Source organism: Xenopus tropicalis, chromosome 5 (assembly GCF_000004195.4).
Source record: "Xenopus tropicalis strain Nigerian chromosome 5, UCB_Xtro_10.0, whole genome shotgun sequence".
Taxonomy (NCBI): domain Eukaryota; kingdom Metazoa; phylum Chordata; class Amphibia; order Anura; family Pipidae; genus Xenopus; species Xenopus tropicalis.
In genome coordinates this window covers 105,117,988-105,137,050 of record NC_030681.2, presented here as the reverse complement: position 1 = coordinate 105,137,050, position 19,063 = coordinate 105,117,988, and the positions used below count along the sequence as shown (strand labels likewise).

Below are 19,063 nucleotides of genomic sequence, written 5' to 3'. Positions count from 1 at the left end.
TAGTACACCATACAGCAGTCATACACATTGAGACTGCTAAGGGATAAAGTACAACAAATTTTAGGGATCGTGTACATATTGCAGGAGGCAGAGCTTTCCCCCTTTGGGGTGCCATCATAATTACAGTTGTGTAACCTATGAAGAATGTGACTTATGAAAAGTCACAGGGGAACGTGTGATTGACTGTAGAGCATAGAGAGCAGCTGTTATGTGATTAGATAATCTTTGTGACTCTGAGCGTTAGGTATTTCCAAGTGTATTTTTTGCATTCTCCTGTGTCACTTCACATTTACAAGGGACTGTGATTAACACAAAACACTATTTTAAAATTCCACTAACAACTTCTCATTTCATTGCCATCTGACTCATCGTCACATTATCATGGCTGGAAGGGTTGGAATACATTGCCCTTATTTTACTTCAAAATATCTTGTTTCCATATTTGATCTTTAAAATAAACGCACACCTTCGTATGTACATACATGCATAAATGCATAAAATGAATGTGTTATCTACAAAGGTCCTGACTGTGTCATGTCACATTCATCTGAAAAATGTTGCAGTCAGCAGCTGTGAACAGTAGGCATGCAGAGAGTGAGAGATTAAATGTATTATGATTCACTGGCATTGGAGCATTTTAAGCAGCCAGCCTGTCTCACTCATATTGGTACTATAATGTAGCTTGCTTGTGTTCTTTCTCGAAATCTATGGGAACACTTGTGCACCAGCGTGCATTGCTGTATATTAGTTTTATTTGTGTTCTGTCAGATATCACTAAAGTGGAAAGCATTTCACTGTTTGTGAAAATGAAAAAATGTGTTTACATATTTTCTTTTTTGAAGTCAATAACCAATACACTATGATGCAGGATAGTCTAAAATGTACAGGGAATTGTGCTTTATATGGGCTGCAGAGGGAGGCCTAGGAGGAAAGGGGTAGATTTTTCCTCCAGGCAATTAGGTGGCAGCTGACAGCAGAGCTTCCGCACCTATGAGTTCTTTCTTGGATGTCTGAGAGAAAGAAAGGCTGACTGGTCCCTTTGTGTGCGGAACTTGGCCAAGGAACCTGGGAAAAAGCCAAGTGGCCTGAGAGATGCTTTTCAGAGTGAGAACCTGGGAAAAAGCAAGAACTGCAAAATCTACGAGACTACGAATTAGACAATCTTGTGAGTGGAAAGTCTTGTGGGGTTTATTTGTAGGGGCTTGAGCAATAGGTCCTCCAACCATGATAGACAGGGAAGCCACCTATATAGTAGGTTGAGTCAAGTAAGCTTAGGGTTTTATTCTATGTATTTTGATTTTTTTAATCTTAGGAGAAGGCTTAAATAAACTGGCCAGTTATACTGCATTAACTGTCTGTCAGTGGCTCTGTTTGGGTGTCTGCAAAGGTCTATCCCCCAGTAAGACCACATTCCAACTACTAGAACTTGCTACAACATGTACAGTATAGATATTCCCAGCAGCATTTCAGCCCCGAGGCAAGGTGAGCAAATAGGCCCCTCATTAAATGGTACATGTACCTACACATAACAAGGACCTTGGAGAACTGAAGTTTCAATTGTTAACAGGAAGCTTAACTAAAAGTGGGTCAGAGAGAATGGAGCATCTTTAGGAAGAAATGGGATCTCCTGCAGCTATAGACTGCACCGGTAGGAGGAGGCCTAAGGCAGCACAAGGTGGCTAGCTCTGTCACCTCTGGGGGCAAAAAAACCCAAGTACCTACCATGTTTACTAAAGACAAGAAAAGAGTACACACAGACTTTGCATATGAGGATAAGTAAATGCAGTCTATGATAGGACAGAACTTCCTTTAATGTATGTAACATTATTACTATTCAACCTTCCTTATTATCTAAAGTGACACTTTGGTTAGAATGTTGTTTGTAAATTCCTTGCATTTATTTGTGTGCTGTGTCTTTTGGACTTTGTGTATACTGTCTGACAACCTGGGCATGCCTTAAACGACCCTACAGAGTTTTCATATGTCTGTGAAGATTCCCAACACATGGGTGAAACCTGGATAGATGTAGAAATGAGACAAGATGTAGATTCCTTTCACTTATACTGAGGTCTGTTTGTTTTGACAACTAGGGATTAGCAATTTTTTTACATGATGCAAATGTGCAGTGAAAATTGTATTTCATCAGTGGCAAAAATGTTTGCAAATCTGTGAATGAACTTCGCTATATGTTTTGTTTCACTGGAATTAAAATATCATTTTGCAAGAAAAAACAGGCATTAACTCCAATGCCTTAGAATACCTGTAAGATTGGCCTGCATATAGCCAACTGTGGGGTTTCTAGATAGTATATCTTTTTATAATACCTAAGGCAGATGAAATGTACACGTATTCTGTCCATTGTCCATGTATTTTACAAGAAGATTACAAAATTAAAGGCACCACACATGACTAGAAACAATTACTTGGTATTCTGGCGTAATACCTTCTATGACACATTTGGTACATAGCATCTGTCCCTATCAATGTGGACAAAAATGGGCCCAAGTACACAACAAAATAAGCGGAATACTAATAACCATCGCTGTCCTTTCTTTTCTATTTGCTGTTATATATATACAATAGACTCAATTAGAAAAAGCTTCTATTCCAAATCAGTTCCAGACTCCCCATAGACTTCAATGGATTTTTCATGAGATAAACCAAGAAATATGCTGTTTGCAAATTGAATCTGGCCAGATTTGTATTGAAAGGCAGTAAACCTTCCTGTTTAAATGAATGTGCCTTGCATGATAAAGTAGGATGAAGTTTTGGCAACATGATATGATCTCTTCTGGAATACTGAGTAGTAAGCAAGAAAAGAGCTGTTGCCCGTTCTGCTCTTCTTTCCCTCTGTCAAGATCTTTACTTACTGAATATTGTTAATGTATATGATAGTACAGGTATGGGATCCCTTATCTGGAAACCCCTTATACAGAAAGTTTCAAATTACGGAAAGGCCATCTCCCTTAGACGATATTATAAGCAAATAATTCTAAATTTTTTTAAAATGATTCCCTTTTTCTCTGTAATAATAATACAGTACCTTGTACTTGATCCCAACTGAGATATAATGAATCCTTACTGAAGGCAAAACTATTCTATTGGGTTTATTCAATATTTAAATGATTTTTAGTAGACCTAAGTTATGGAGATCCAAATTATGAAAAGATCCCTTATCCGGAAAACCCCAGGTCCCAAGCATTCTGGATAACAGGCCCCATACCTGTATTGCAATGTCTTTAGGAAATCAATACCAAGTTAAATTAAAGGTAAACACAAATACATTTGCTTTTTGGTTATTTTTTGTTATATTATAGGATATTTATTTATTTAATTGTAGCCACCTATTCTTAGCATTATTTTTCTTCTGCAGCATTAGGCAATGCAGCACTAGGATAATGTAAAGTGTACCTCTGTATATCAAAGCATATACCAAGAAAAATGAAGGAAGAAAGGAAGGAAGGAAGGAAGGAAGGACAGAATAGAAAAAAGAATAGTTCTAACAACATTGTAACACATATTGATTAAAAAATGTAACTCATTTACATTGTAAATGCAATTGCTCTTGAAAGCTGTATTTGTACATGGCCCCAAACATTTCAGATAGCAGATCCTATACCTTTATTAAATATATATATGTTTTCCATAAATCTGTATATTTTGAAAACGTTTGTACATGTGTTTTCTCTTACTTTGCTAAGTTCTAGATAGGATCTAATCAGTTTACTCCAGTCCCCATACTTGTCTTTTTAGAACAGACACTATTAACAATAACAATGATTTGTTGGTTAAGGCAATGATTATTTGAAGTTGAATAAGCCCCAGAAAAAAAACAGTTTGTTTGCCCATATGTAGCAATATACTGTATTTTTTATGGACAAGTAGCTTAGTCATTTTATTAGTAAATCTATTAGTAAATCTATTGTTTTTATGCATTATTGCACTTGATTACATTTGTTCACTGTTAGTAAATAAGCTTCAGTTTTTATTAAACAATAAGGAAAGTGAATTTAGAATAAGGCACAACAGCCCATTGTTTGTAGGATAGATCTTACTTATACTTTAATGTTCTGTAGTAACGTTTACCTTTAGAGTAGCATCTCAAAATAAGCATCAGCGTGATGTCAGCGCTCACTTCCTCTACTATATTTCATATCTAATTGTCATTTGGCAAATACGTAGACCCTGAAATTCAGGAGACCTACATATCACTCGTTTTTAACTCCAATGCCCTTATACTGATTAGAAGGAAACTGTCGGATATCATGCAAGATTTTGCATAGGCAAGATGGTGGCTGAGTTGTAGATGACAAAAGCATACTTTCAAGTGTCGGTCTAAAAAGAAGTATTAAGAATAATGAGTAATAATTAAAGGGGTTTGGGTTGGGCAGGTATATACTATGTGCCAATGGGTGGTTTAGAGGTGAGATGTTTCAGTTTTTCTTGTCCATTAAGACAATGATGATAAATTATGACTTTTGGTATAGTATGGCCTGTGTGATACCACTGCAGTGGTTGCCAACAGCCTTTTATTAATAAATGATATATCTGCCCATTGCTGTTAATATAGTACCTGGCAAAGGACATAATAGTAAGGGGAAGCTTAATGGCCTAAGCATCAAATGTGCATATTCATTAGTTTTATCATGCTTTTTTATCAAGAAATGTAACCCCATTAACCCAAACAGTTTAACCCCATATTGAAATAACTATAAGATTTAAAAGGTTTAAGGTTTAAAATTCAGTTACAACAATTTGATTTTGCTTATAATTATTGTGTATTATTAAAGCACCAAGGTAATGTGCCTAGTACAACCATGCAGTGCCACAAATATTACTAAGTATATGAGATACTGATGAATACAACTGGGACCAATATAATCTCATACTTGTTCCCAAGAAAACAATGTATACTTATTGTCACAATGAAAAATGATTCCTTCTATAGCTTGAAGAAGATTTATATGTCACTGCTCTTTGCACATTCCATTGCAGTGGGGAGCAGAATTGGGAGGTTAGCTTTAACTTTAGTCAGATATAGAGGTAGTACAATCAAACAAACACAGAATACAGCAGTTCCACATACAATGCATTTATTTGATGCATTTTATAATTAATGATACCAAACAACTGAGGTATCTCAGAGCTCCAGTGCCATTGGGTGCTTTATTAAATGAAGCTGTAAAGGTACAGTTAGTACAATCTGAAAAATGTATTGTTTGGTTAAGAAGGTGCAGGGTTCTGATGCTACTGTGTGCTAAACTAGAACAGCCTACATTTCTTAAAAGTCAGAGGCAGTGAGTATGAAAAATGTTAGAAGTGCTGCAAAGTTTGACAATATGGCAGTTCTTACTCTTAAATTGGAATATACAAGTATAACATATTCTGTGCATATAATATAAACTTTGACTTGAGTAACATTTCTGTTCAAATATAACTTTTTCTTTGATGACACTTCCCCTTTAGGAAGAAAATCACATGTGGAATATAGCCAGTGCAATTAACTGCAATAGATTATACCAGTTTGTAGCTCTCTGTATAGTATCTTCATAATTTAAATATGTAACATAGCGTAGCTGGCAGCTGCTTGCACAAATATTTCCCATCGACACCCAGAGGAATACTCATATATCTATATAAACATCCATTAATTTCAGCAAGAGAACAGTCTTGACTAGCTAACACCAAATCTTGGCTAGCGAACACCAAACATAAGTGCAGTTGATGTGGCATGAAGCACCAGGGTAAGATGAATGATGTCTATATATATTTGTGAATAGCCAGAGCCAGTATTGCTCTTTATGATAGAGATAACACAATATTTGGCACAGGCCATATTGAAATAAAAAAATGAGAATGTGTAATTGTCTATTGATGGATTTTGCCAGATATTTTTTTTGTATAAGAGTCCAGTTTTTTAGTTTTAAGCATTAATTAACCCTGTGGGGTTGAGTCAAGAATATTCTCATTACATGCACTAATAGCATTACTTAAAGGAAGATACTCTCCTTTCCACAACTCAGCTGCTCTTTAGTGCTCTGCACTGAGCTTTACACATTATCTTATAACAATATTATCAGAGAGAAACCCTCAGGATTGTCACAGAGGGAGTAGTCAGTGTAAATACCCAAGTGTGGATTCACTTAATTCTAGCTGCACACACAAATATGATACAGCAACCTATTAGGAAATACCCTTCTAGCAATGCTGTTTTAATTTCGAGAGGCCCAGTCCATGTTACTGTTACAGAAATAAACTACATTCTTGGTATTTTTTTTGCATTGTGCTGATTTTATTACAGGTATTGGATCTATTATCTGAAATGCTTGGGGCATGGACCCTTCTGAGTAAGGGGTCTTTTTGTAATTCGGATCACCATACCTTAAGTCTACTTTAAAAAAATATTTAAACAATAAGAAAAGAGGATTGTGTTGTTACCAATATGGATTTATGCAGCATAGTTAGGATCAAGTACAAGGTACTGTGTTATTACTACAGAGAAAATCATTTGTAAAAACTAGAATTTTTGCTTAAAATGGGCTGTATGAGAGATGGCCTACCTGTAATTTGAAGCTTTATGGATAATGGGTTTCCATACCTGTATTTAGAGTTTTGGGAAAATTAAAGACCCCACATAACCTTTGCTGTACTCATTGTGCATGGCTGAGTTAAATATGTTTAATGAACTTCATTTTTCATGCATTCCGTGAGATACAAGAACTAGAGCAGTGACGGATGGCTCTAAAGTTAAACATTAATAACTTTTTTGAGATAAGCGCCCATGTCACATTCAACAATTGAGATAAGCAATTGGTATTATTCCTTATTGTTAAGGGTGCTCCAGTTTAGGAACCTGTCCTTCCAGTTTGACTGTATGATATACTGAGGGATGGAGAAGAAAAATAATGTTCCAAAGGCCTATCCAAGTTGATGCTCATGGGCCAGTGCATCTGTTTCATATACTTGAATGGCCAGTTACCAAAGGGAATGACAAGGTCATAGAAAGCTTTCATGAGTAACACAAGAAGTCATGCATATAGATGGAAAATATTTTACTTGCACGTTGCAAGTGCATGAGTGTTTCAGATATAGACTCTGCACAAGGTTGGCTGGGTTTATATTTTTAGCACTTAGCATTTTGCACCAAATAGGGCAAAATTATATTTTGACATGAAATAGTTAACTTACTACAAGGACAAACCTATCAGTGGTGTAGGTTTCAGGGACCTGAGGTCAAACCCCAACATCATTCTTTAAAGCAGTAAAGACATCTAGCAATGTGATTTCACCTGATTCAAAACAACATTTTGTGCTATGGTCAGACCTATTGTCTGTTAGTCACATCCAATTACATTGATCAGTGTGTTAAAACCACACTTTTGAAGCTGAACACAAAATCATCTAATTCTACTTGGACTATCAGAACAAAGTTGCAATTCATCAGCTGTTTAATATTCTGAGCTGGGTTTTGTGTAATAACAAATTAGTGTCCCAATGTGAAAATTCTAATGTGACAGTATGTGCAGTTATATCTGACTGACAGTAATGATGACTGGTTTAACTCAACTGATGTAGAAATGATTAGGGCAAGTCAGTAGAAGGTAATCAAGTTTATATAAAAAGATAAGATTGACTTTATAGGCAGTATTCACAAGCATGTAAATGTTAGGAGCAAGAGAAATGGAAGTTCCCAATGCTGCTTTTACAGGGCATATACAGACATCAGAATGGATGGGGTGATTTCTAAAGAGCAAAGGCAGAATTATAATTAGCAGCAATTTAGCAGTTCTCAATCATACTTTTCTTTCAATATTCTCTAATAATTCTCTCATTTTGTTTATTTAATCCACAATATCTTGTTCTCTTTTCTCTAGAATTAAAATGTTGGTCATTAAAATAAAATATATCCTAATTATCATCCTTTTCATTCTTGGGAAAGGAAAAGAAATAACAGGCGGAAATGGTTACCATACTCGTTCTGCTCTGTTATTTTCAGTAGCTTCTATTTCAGAAACAAGTTTCCATTTAAGTGTATCTCCACTTTTCAGTTTATACCCTCATCCCCATTGTTATAGTTATAGTATTTTATTAGCAGTTTTCAAGTCCTTTCACAATGTCATTCAGGACCTCCATGCCTTGCCTGTAACCCTAAAAACCAGCAAACAGAATCTTTTCCTTGTTTATGTAGTTACAAAATGGATCCAATTATCAGATCGGTTGATAAAGATAACAGAGCTACAACAAACTTTGCCTAAAAAATGTATATATTGTGCACTTACCTTGAACCCTAAATCTCCCTTGTCGCGGGCGACTAATCTCCCCGATATGCCATCCCACAGACTAAAATGTAAATCGCCGGTGGGATGGCATACGCGCCCTCCGCTGCCACATATGCCATCCCACCAGCGATTTACATTTTCACTGGTGGGATGGCATTTTGGGGAGATTAGTCGCCCGCGACAAGGGAGATTTGTTGTGTGGCGACTAATCTCCCCATGTGCCAGAGCCCTAATAATGTGGCTGGAATGGTTGTGCTTAAAGGCCCTGCAAGCAGAGGCCTTGATGTAAAATATCACACATACTGCTCATTTATTGCTCTGTGACCAGAGTCTCTTTCTCTTAAGTGATTCAGACTGTCTGAGGATCATTTGGTGACCAAAAATATCAATTTATTTCAAGGGAATTATATTGGCCCAATAAAAACTCAATGGGGATTCCAACTAAACTTGCTTGTCATAAACAAAGTGCAGGTCACAGCATTAGCACATGCGTGAGTGACCAAAGAGCAGAAATATTTGAGGCAGCAACAGTAAGATGATGGGGGTAATAAATGAGGGGGGAGCACATGTTGGCTGTGTTTCAGGATCACAGCAAAAGATAAAATATAAATATATATATATAATAAGGTGTACCTGGCTCGTATGCCTGTAGAAGATTGGATGAGATATTTTTGTATAGGAGACCACATACATCTATCTATGTATATATACAAACTGTTTAAAATAATCTTTGGGGTATCCAGTTTGCTTTTGACTGAGGGGCAAAAGTAATACTCTATTGGGCCCAAGTAGACTCTACCATGCAAGAGGGAGGGACTCTGGTCTATGGGCTTTGGTGAGGATGCATGCAAATCCCTCCCCTTTTTTCAGTGATCCCCAAACTATTGAGCTGCCTGTGTTGAACTAACAGATTCTGCAGCAGGGCCTGAGGTGAGATTTTTTTTTGTTTAACCCATTACGGGATGTTCGGATCTATATGTCAGAGGGCTATAGGACAACACTACCATTAAAGATTTTACCTGTTCCAAAGTATGGATTGTTCTATTCTTCATTGGGATCAAACCGTTAGAGAGGGGGGTCGCTGATTGCCTAGGACATACCGTATGACAAAGTGTGGACCTCTATGAAAGCACATTTGGGACTGCCCCGACTTGCTCATTCAGGGTTTAACCCTTATGTTTTAAGAAAAGTACAGAACGTACTGAGCAGTTAGCTGAACAAGGCAAAGGATGAGTTTGGAAGGAAATCTCTGCTGATCAGCACCCTGGACAGCGACCCTCCCGGCAGAGCCAACTTTCCCTGTCGCTGCGGATGTGCGGCCCCAGTCGGTGCAGAAGCAAAGAGAGACGGCGGCTATTAGGCTGTGTCCCTCCGCCTCCCGCAGCCCCTACCGCAGCCTGAGCCCGTTACAGGACCCTCACTATCTGCTTGTTGCGGCCGTGATCTTTCCATTTGCCCCCAGGGACAGGCTGGATGTGAATTGCAGTTCCTTAGGTCTGCCGGTGAGACTTTCTCATCCAAACCTCGATCACGTAGGATTGCGCAGACAAGGAAGGCTAGGAGAGCCGGGAGGAATGAGAGGGAAAGCTGCAAACCTATATTAGCGTCACCTCCTTGCCTACCTATGTCCGTATGAGCGCCCATGGGGGTGTGATACAGTATCCGACCCTCCCCGCCGGCAGCCTGTTGGGTAACAATGCGCCTCCTCATTCTGCTGGGGCTTTCCCCCCTACCGACTCGCCTGGCTCCTATACTCTGTCACTCCTAGAGGAATGCTGATTCCAGGGTTCCCTAATGGATCTTCGTGCTCCCCAGGAGGGGGGGCCATGGCAGTGCTAAGGTGGCGGATCTAATACAAGCTGGTACGTTGCAGCTTTAGGGGGGGGAGTCCTGTGGATGTAATTTCATGTTGAAGTTAAATCGGTGCAGTCTGACTGGGATCTACTCTAATAGCTCATTGTCACCCTCCCCATCACCAAGTTGTGGGTGACTGGGGCTCTTGTGTTCTGCCTGCTATGGTTGTGAGGCCGGAGCCTTGCGTGGGACCATGGACCCCGGGTGGCATATGGTGACTGCTGCCCGCTGATCCCGGACATGTTGCTCCCTGCTTGGGACCTATAGGAGCCGGATGCACCATGTCAGCATTGGAGCGGTGCCTCAGCCCGCCGCCCTGTTTGGTGTGTAACTGGAGATTCAGGGGGAGCCAACCGTGACCTGTTTATGGGCTTTGGCAGGGGGGGAGCTGCGGGGCTGAGTGATTGCCCCTGTTGGGATCTCCCGCACCGACCTGTCTCTGGGCACTAGTAGGGGGCTGGGTGCTTCCCGCCCCATCAGCTTCTGCCTGGGATCTCCTGCACCGACCTGTTGGGGCTCAAGTGCCTGCACCGTTCCCCCCGGTGTGACAGACAAGCTAATAGCCGTGGGACGTTGTTTGATTGGACACATGACAGCTGTACAGCTGTGGGAAACTCCAGAGCCGGGGAAATGGCGAGCAGCCCGGGATTGTTAGCGGTGTAGGCTGCATTTCTTGGGAGGAATCACTTGTCTCGTTTTTTTCAGTCATTAACTGCTTCATAAATTGCTCATTACTAACCCCCCTGAATTACTGCCCCGGAGGGGTGCACCCAAAGTCACCATCGGATCCCCTGGACTTTAGGCAGGGGGGCTGGGGAGGTGCCAGTGGGAGTCATGGCTGCGGCAATTGCGAGCTCGCTGATCCGACAAAAGAGACAGGCGAGGGAGTCCAACAGCGACAGGGTCTGTACGTCCAAACGGCGGACCAGTCCGAGCAAAGACGGGCGCTCCCTGTGTGAGAGGCATGTGCTGGGGGTGTTCAGTAAAGTGAGGTTCTGCAGCGGGAGGAAGAGGCCGGTGAGGAGAAAACCAGGTCAGTTAGTGCTATGCTGCCTCCTCACTTCCTGCACATTTATGTACCAGAGTATATGATATTAAACCTTTCTGCAAATCCCAACCCACCCATGCTGCAGTCACTGCCAGCCTTTAGGTCCCCTTATTGTTGCTGAACTACAAGGTAAGGAATTCCCCAATGCTTTAGTTAAGGATGATGTGGTTTTTCATTCAGCAGAAACTGTGGGTACTAATGCTTGGCTTTGCTTCCCAAATGTGTATAGTTAATCCTCCACTCAAGGCACTACTGTATATGACTTTATATCAGGGTTGCTCAGCTGTTTTACTGGAGCTCCCAGCCTTTGGTCGTCAGGGTGAAGTTATACTTGGCAGCAGCTGGAAGGTCCCTGGTCTGGTGTACCTAGCCCATTCCAGCAGTTCTTTCTAATACTGTATATTTTCTTAAAATCCCAATTCTTAAGTACTAACCTTATTCACTACCTGAATTCTAGAATGCACAAATGCCCTACTCAGGGGTTTATTCACTAAGATTCCACATTAACACATTCATTTTATTTGGACCGGCTTGGTTTTACTATTTTATTTTAAAAAATTGCGTTTTTTTTAATTACTCACAAACAGTGGATGTTTTTGGACTGTGGAAGGAAATCCATGCAACCCTAGGGTGAACAGACTCCTTGTAGAAAGCCACCCCCAACCAACCCGAATCCAATCTCAGACCCCAGATCTGCAAAGCAGAAGTGGTACCAAGACACCATTAACTGCACTCTTCTAGAACCACTTTCTGGTACTTTGTGTCGTCAATGCTTGTATACATATGTGCACATTCTGTACATAACTTTCACTTGCTAGGGACCTTGAGAAAAAACATGCCTGTTCGTACCAAATTACACATTTTTGTCTTGTACTTCTTCTGCATATTATCCTATGTACTGTATGTATGTTTTTTGTTTTTTTCATTAACACCTCTGCACTCCATTAGACCCATCCCCACTCACATGCTAGGCTAGGTGGTAATATCTGTTTTCTCTCTCTAAAAGGAAAATTACTTATTCCTCCCTCCTACAAAAACTGTCAAATAAATCCCATTAACTCCAATACGTCAGTATAATTTAAAAATTACCCAGTGTCCCTGTGGCAGAAATATGTGGAGTGGTTTTATTAAGGATAACCTAGAAACTGGAGAGACTGCACAATATGTGGTAATGGCTATAATATTGTGTTATCGTATGTTTATGTGTCTGGTGTATCTGTACGTCACCAGGGTTCTACACAGGAATTCTCCACTGATATTATGATAAAAGTATTATACAGGTATAGGACCCGTTATCCAGAATGCTCGGGACCAAGGGTATTCCGGATAAGGGGTCTTTCCGTAATTTGGATCTCCATACCTTAAGTCTGCTAAAAAATCAATAAAACATTAATTAACCCCAATAGGATTGTTTTGCATCCAATAAGGATTATTTATACTTAGTTGGGATCAATTACAAGGTACTGTTTTATTATTACAGAGAAAAAGGAAATCTGTTTTAAAATTCTGACTTATTTGATTAAAATGGAGTCTATGGGAGACGGGCTTTCCGTAATTCGGAGCTTTCTGGATAACGGGTTTCCGGATAAGGGGTCCGATACCTGTATTGCTACAATATATCATTTAAGGAAAATATTCAGGTGGCACAATGAACCCAAATCATTACTGGATCGAACTTCTCTAGGTTAAAGTCAATGTTAGATTCAGTACAGCAAACAAATGCATTACTCATTAAATATCCTCTTACCAAGTCTGCCAACAAACATTCAGTAAAAAAGAGAATGCTCAAAACACACACACGTGTGTGTGTGTGTATATATATATATATATATATATATATATATATATATATACTGTATTATTGCATTACAATACATACACGTAGGTAAGGTATATTTAGCGTTAAACCAGAGATCACTTCTTTTTTTATCTTGATACAAAATAAAGTAGTACAGTAATATATTGCAAACAAGTTGTTATATAAGAAGATCCTTCTTCTTTATTGTTTGTGTTGTGTCTAGTACAGTAGATACACTAGACCCATACAAGCTTACTTGCCTATTTACTGCACTAGGTAGTCAACTTGCAGCTCTCTTGTTGTTGTTGGGAGATGTTGAAATTAGTTAACTTCATTACCACCCTTTATTATTCCTTTCTGTAATTAACTTATCATTTCTGTAATTAACTTAAACTTAATGTACATATTGATCTTGATTTGTGACTTTTGTTGTTGCACTGAGTAGCAAAAACATAGCCCATCTCTAGGTCTTCCATTATCCAAGAGATGGGACCACTTTTTCATTTATTTCAAGAAATATTAAAATAATTCCATTCTGTAATTAACCTAAATATATTGATGTGCATATTAATCTCTATTTGGTTATGTAATGATTGAGCCAAGAAACCACAATTCAGCCCTGTTTGTGTTCCAAGTCAAGAGTCCCCCTCATCAGAGCAGGCTAAGCAGCAATATTTCTGCTGGCCACAATTTGTTAAGGATCATGTATGGAATGTTTGCTTAATGTTGTGTTAGTTGACTGGTTCCGCACAAAGCACCCTGGATAGGTGGTAGTGCAGGTGTGCCTAGATATTGGCTTCTAATTCTCTCCATTGCTCAATTTTGTGTCCGTCTGAGTGCTGGCAAATTGCGCTTGTGTTTGTTAATAAGTTCTTGTGTGCATTGTGAGGTAGTTGGTATAAAAAAATATTACATTGTGGTTTTCACACAAATTCTTTGTGTGCCCCAGATTTGGTCCCTAAAACTTGCAAGAGGGTGCAAAACTGAAAAAAAACCACACACAAGAGGGTGTTTATTACTGTGGTGTGACACACATGAACGGGAATAATACACGTCTACTCGGCTCTCTATCGGATAAGCATTCTCTTCAAGGCTAATAGATTGTACATGATGCTTCTCGTCTCCCTCATTTAACAGAATACGGAATAATGAAAACATTTCACTTTAAAGGGATTCTGTCATGATTTTTATGAGGTACTTTTTGTTTCTAAATTATACTGTTTACATAGCAAATAATTCACTCTACCATTTAAAATTTTATTCTTGAACAAACAAATATATTTTTTTTAGTTGTAATATTGGTGTGTAGGCAGCCATTTCAGTGCATTGTGCCTGAGTCTGAGCTTTCAGAAGGAGCCAATGCTACACATTAGAACTGCTTTCAGGTAACCTATTGTTTCTCCTTCCCCCATGTAACTGGAGGAGTCCCAAGCTGGACTTGGATTTCTTACCATTCAGTGCTATTCTGATATCTACTGGGAGCTGCTATCTTGCTTACTTCCCAGTGTTCTAATCGGCTGCTGGGAGGGGGGTGATATCACACCAACTTGCAGCTCAGCAGTAAAGTGTGACTAAATTTTATCAGAGCACAGGTCACGTGGCTGTGGCATCCTGGAAAATGAAGAACATGGCTAGCCCCATGTGAAATTTCAATATAAATATAAAAAATCTGTGTTTTTGAAAAAGGGATTTCAGTGCTGGGTTCTGCTGGAGAAGCACTGATGCGTTTTGAAAAAAACATGTTTTCCCATTATAGTATTCCTTAAGGATAGTAAAAACCCTATTTGCTGGAGTAAGGTTTTTTTTTAGGAAGATCATGTTCTTCTAGCTGGCACTGAAAGTTAGAGAACTTATGTATTAGAACTTGCAAAATAAGAGTGTTACGGTAGCAAATATTTTATTTCATAAATTATAATGATAAGAAATTGTATAATTCCTGGAACTAAGTAGGTCTAATGAAATTGTATAGGACTGTGTTTAATAGAATGCAAAGTTTTTGTTTAGCTCCATTTCTTGTCATGTATGGAATACTAGACTGCATGTCCCTGTGTTCCTCATGTCTTTTTTACTTGACAGGGGCAGTAAGTTGTATTCTGCAGGGCTTGTGGTGAGCAGACTAAAATATGCGAGTAACAGAAACAGTAGTTCATAGATCTTTCTGACTGTAGCATGTGTTTATTTTCTAGTATTACCTAAAATATATTACTGTCTTGCTTACTTAAGGGCTGTGGCATACTAGGACCTTTGATCACAGCAACAGTAGGGTCATTTGAAATGCTATAGCCTATGACTACTATCACAGATTGCTACAAAAGGCTAAGGACCACAGATAGTTTCCTGAAGAAGAACCTATACTTCATGTAGGGGCAAAATGCCCTAAAAAATATTTGCAATAGTAATGCCGAAGGTGTGCTGTGATACCTATAGTGAATTTGCAAGTAATTCTCATTTTAGTACAGGTTGCAGTTATATATGCAAAAGCTTACTTAACGTATTGGGGGTATATAAAGGGCAGATAGATTGTACACAACTTTGAGAAACTATAGTTCTATAGAATACAAAAAAGTTAATGTAAAAATGTTGATCATTGTATTATTTGCATGTAAAATAATTGCCTTGTAGCCAAGTGAATTATAATGATAAGAAGTACTTCAGATATAGACTGGGCATGAAAACCTAAAGGAAAAAGTCAGTGAGAAAGCTGCTTCATTGCAGTTGGGGACCATAAGGAAGAGCACATACAAGACTTTAAAATGGCAAGAAAATCCTCACAGAATGAAGGAATTGTGTTTTAGAAAAGTGGAGTAAGTGCTAAAGTTAGAATAATGCATAGAAACTACCAGACAGAAATGTTTGGGAAAGGACATTATTTTACTAATACAGGTATGGGATCCATTACCAGGAAACCAAGAAAGTTCCAAATTACAGGAAAGTCATCTTTTATAGACTCCATTATAAGCAAATAATTCTAATTTTTAAAAAAAGATTTCCTTTTTCTCTGTAATAATATAACAGTACCTTGTATTTGATCCTAATTAAGCTATAATTAATCTTCACTGGAAGCAAACCAATCTTATTGGGTTTATTTAAAGTTTAAATGATTTTTCAATAGACTAAATGTATGAAGATCCAAATAATGGAAAGTCCCCTTTTCTGGAAAACCCCAGGTTTCAAACCTTCTGCATAACAGGTTCTATACTTGTACTCTTGTACTGAAGAATAATCTATTATCTATCTATCTATCTATCTATCTGACTGGGGGATGGGAGAATGGGGGAGAGCCTTCAAAATTGGGTAACTCCCGGAGAAATGGGGGGTTGACATCTTTGCTATCATCTATCTGTATATTTTTGTCTCTCTTTACTGTTCCATATCTCAGTAGGAAAGATGAAGGCATTAGATATATTAATGATATATTAAAGAGCTGTCATTTAGATTTGACAGCACAGACATTTTTCAATAGAAATGCACTTTAATATATTAGGTATGGTGAGTATATTCATCTTACACATTGCTGTATTTTTCATTACTGAATTGCATCTGGGCATTGTACAGCTTTTTTGAGAAAGCTTTGAAATACAGGAATGGCATCTGCCATAGTCATTTTTTAAAAAGCAATCTTTCGTTTTTGACTAACTTGCTTTTATGCCATAATAATAAGACAACACCTTGTACTTTAACCTAGCTATAGACAGACAGAGAGATATAGGCATGGCAGTGAGTATATAGTTTTAGCTTATTTTTATTACTGATTTGCTCAACACACACTGTGTATTTTACAGATAACATATTTTGAACTCCAATTAAATTAGACTGGACCTAGAGAGCTCTGAAATACATTATGAAAGTGCTGAGGGACTGTGGAGCCAACAGGGGCTCAATTCCCTCTGGCATGTGAGGAGTTAACTTGCTTAGCTATTTGGCAGGAAAGAAAAGACTCCGTACTCACCCCCTCCCCTTTTTGCCTGTCAGCTCTCTCACAGCAGCGCTCACCCTGCAACACGGAGCGGCATCTCCCTCCCCCCCTCCTTGTTTAAGCGCATTTAGCTAGTGACCTATAGGCCTGCAATTTCGCTCAATTTACATGTTTTATGTTTTCTTTTCAGGCTCTGTTACATAACAAAAAAAAATGTTGTTTTAAAGATTTATATATTTGTACATACTTGGTCTGTCACAGCAGGTGATAGTCCTTGGCCATTTAATCTCTGGTGTTGTTTGAGGGTTCCACATGCCCACTCCGTTTGCAGTGGCCGGCATTCGTTATAAACAGCTAAAAAAGTTTTTGTGATGTTTGGTAAAGTTTGAAATACATGGCAAGGACTATTTCTGATGTTGGATTCTTTAATAAAGCTGTGGCCACACACAAAACGGTGTCAGTGTGTTTTCTGGTGTCATATGGTGGCTTAAGGTTGGAAGGGAGGGAATAAGTCTCCGCAGTCTTAAGGGCAGTGACACACGGGGAGATTAGTCGCCACGTGACAAATCTTCATTGGCACGGACGACAATTCTCCCCGCAATGCCATCCCACCGGCTAGAATGTAAATCGTTGGTGGCATGGCATACGCGACTCTGCACTGCGTATTCCATCCCACCGGCAATTTACATTCTAGCCTGTGGGATGGCATTGTGGGGAGATTAGTTGCCCGCAACAATGAAGATTTGTCGCGCGGCGACTAATCTTCCTGTGTGTCACTGCCCTAACTAGTTGTATTCACAAGTACCTGGTAGGTCCATTCAGTTCAACCAGTAATGTAAAAAATGTAATTAAACAAATATTTGGGCAATGAGTGATCTATTATATATAAGAAAGGTTTTAGTGTGTGACTACTGATAACATGCCCACTGTTAAAGGAGAACAAACCCCCCCATGGACAAAAGCCCTCATAGACTGCCCTCAATTGCCTCTCTCCCAACTACTATCTTCTTGATCTTCTAATCCTCTGCTTTTCTTCGCAGAAGGACTTTTTTGTGCATGCGCAGTTGGCGCTAATCCTGGAAAAGCTCCTGCTGCACATGCGCCAGAAAGCTCAGCATTCAGCAAGTTTCAGCCAGACTTGCTGAATGAAATCCAAAGATGAAGAAGATGGCACAGGGGAAGTACATTCTGCTACTCTGCATCTTTCAGTCAGCTTTTTAGACAGGGACACTTCTGCATCTAATAGAATCTGCGGCGAGGGAGCAGGCAGGGGGCCAATGGAGAGTAGTCTATGGGGGCTTTTGTCTATGGGAGGTTTAATTCTCCTTTTTTGTGTACAGCTTCACACACTTGTGTTTAGTGGTACAATAGAATAAACAGTAGTCTGATTCATTTGATATCCTTGTTTTTAGGATAAGGGGCAGTCAGTGGTATAGTCTGTAATGGATCCATGTATATAATTGCATTTCTGGCATTATACGTCCTATCATTCCATATGGTTTATTAGCCGTTTTGTATAGTAGATGAGATGTTGGCAAATGCTCCAATGGGATATACTGCATTATCTGTGTATCTCCTGGTAATTCACGTCAGCAGGGGATGCTGTTCCTTTTTTAAATTAATTAAACCCAGTGGTTAGCACACTAGTTACTAAACCTACTAAACCTGCAGTCAAGGCAGGTTCTGGTTTAGCAGTTGTTCCACAGGGAGCAAGGTAAGTTCAAACAACGGCATAATAAAAGGGGAAAGTAATTTCAATGTGAAGCATACACAGTACCATTTGAATCACATTCATAGGCCTATCTGCAGGAAATGGTTTCACTCCATGAACTTTACTTTCCTTGCAATTTGTTTTTTACTAAGCTTTAAAGAGCTGATTACAAAAGAAAAAAAAAAAGCCTTGGCTCCATGAACCAGTATTATTCAATTTTTATGCTGGTGAATTGACATTTTTTAGTTTGTTTTTTGAGTACCCATGCACATGCAAAACATAAAAAACATAAAAAAAATTGTATCCTAATTTAAATGTGCATAGCTTACTTTTTATCATATATTCATTGTATTGTATTTACTTCAGTGATATTTGTTTAACCTCTTGTTCCTAAAGTGTACCTTGTGAGATCTTTAAAACAGAGCTGAGCCATTATACATTCTGTGTAACAGCATTT

At 38.9% G+C, this 19,063-nt stretch overlaps 1 protein-coding gene across 4 annotated transcripts in view; it reads left to right on the top strand.

Annotated features, from left to right (window-relative positions):
* The window catches only part of fgf12 (fibroblast growth factor 12), a 221,866-nt gene that overhangs the window by 121,139 nt on the left and 81,664 nt on the right, over positions 1-19,063 (top strand). The window contains exon 1 of one of the 4 annotated variants that reach the window (XM_012962588.3): positions 9,596-11,166. The exons of the other annotated variants lie outside the window; for them this stretch is intronic. Within the exon in view, the coding sequence (XP_012818042.1) occupies positions 10,968-11,166 (199 nt within the window). The 5' untranslated portion in view covers positions 9,596-10,967. Of the gene's footprint in view, positions 1-9,595; positions 11,167-19,063 lie in introns of those variants that run through there. 4 annotated transcript variants of the gene reach the window in all.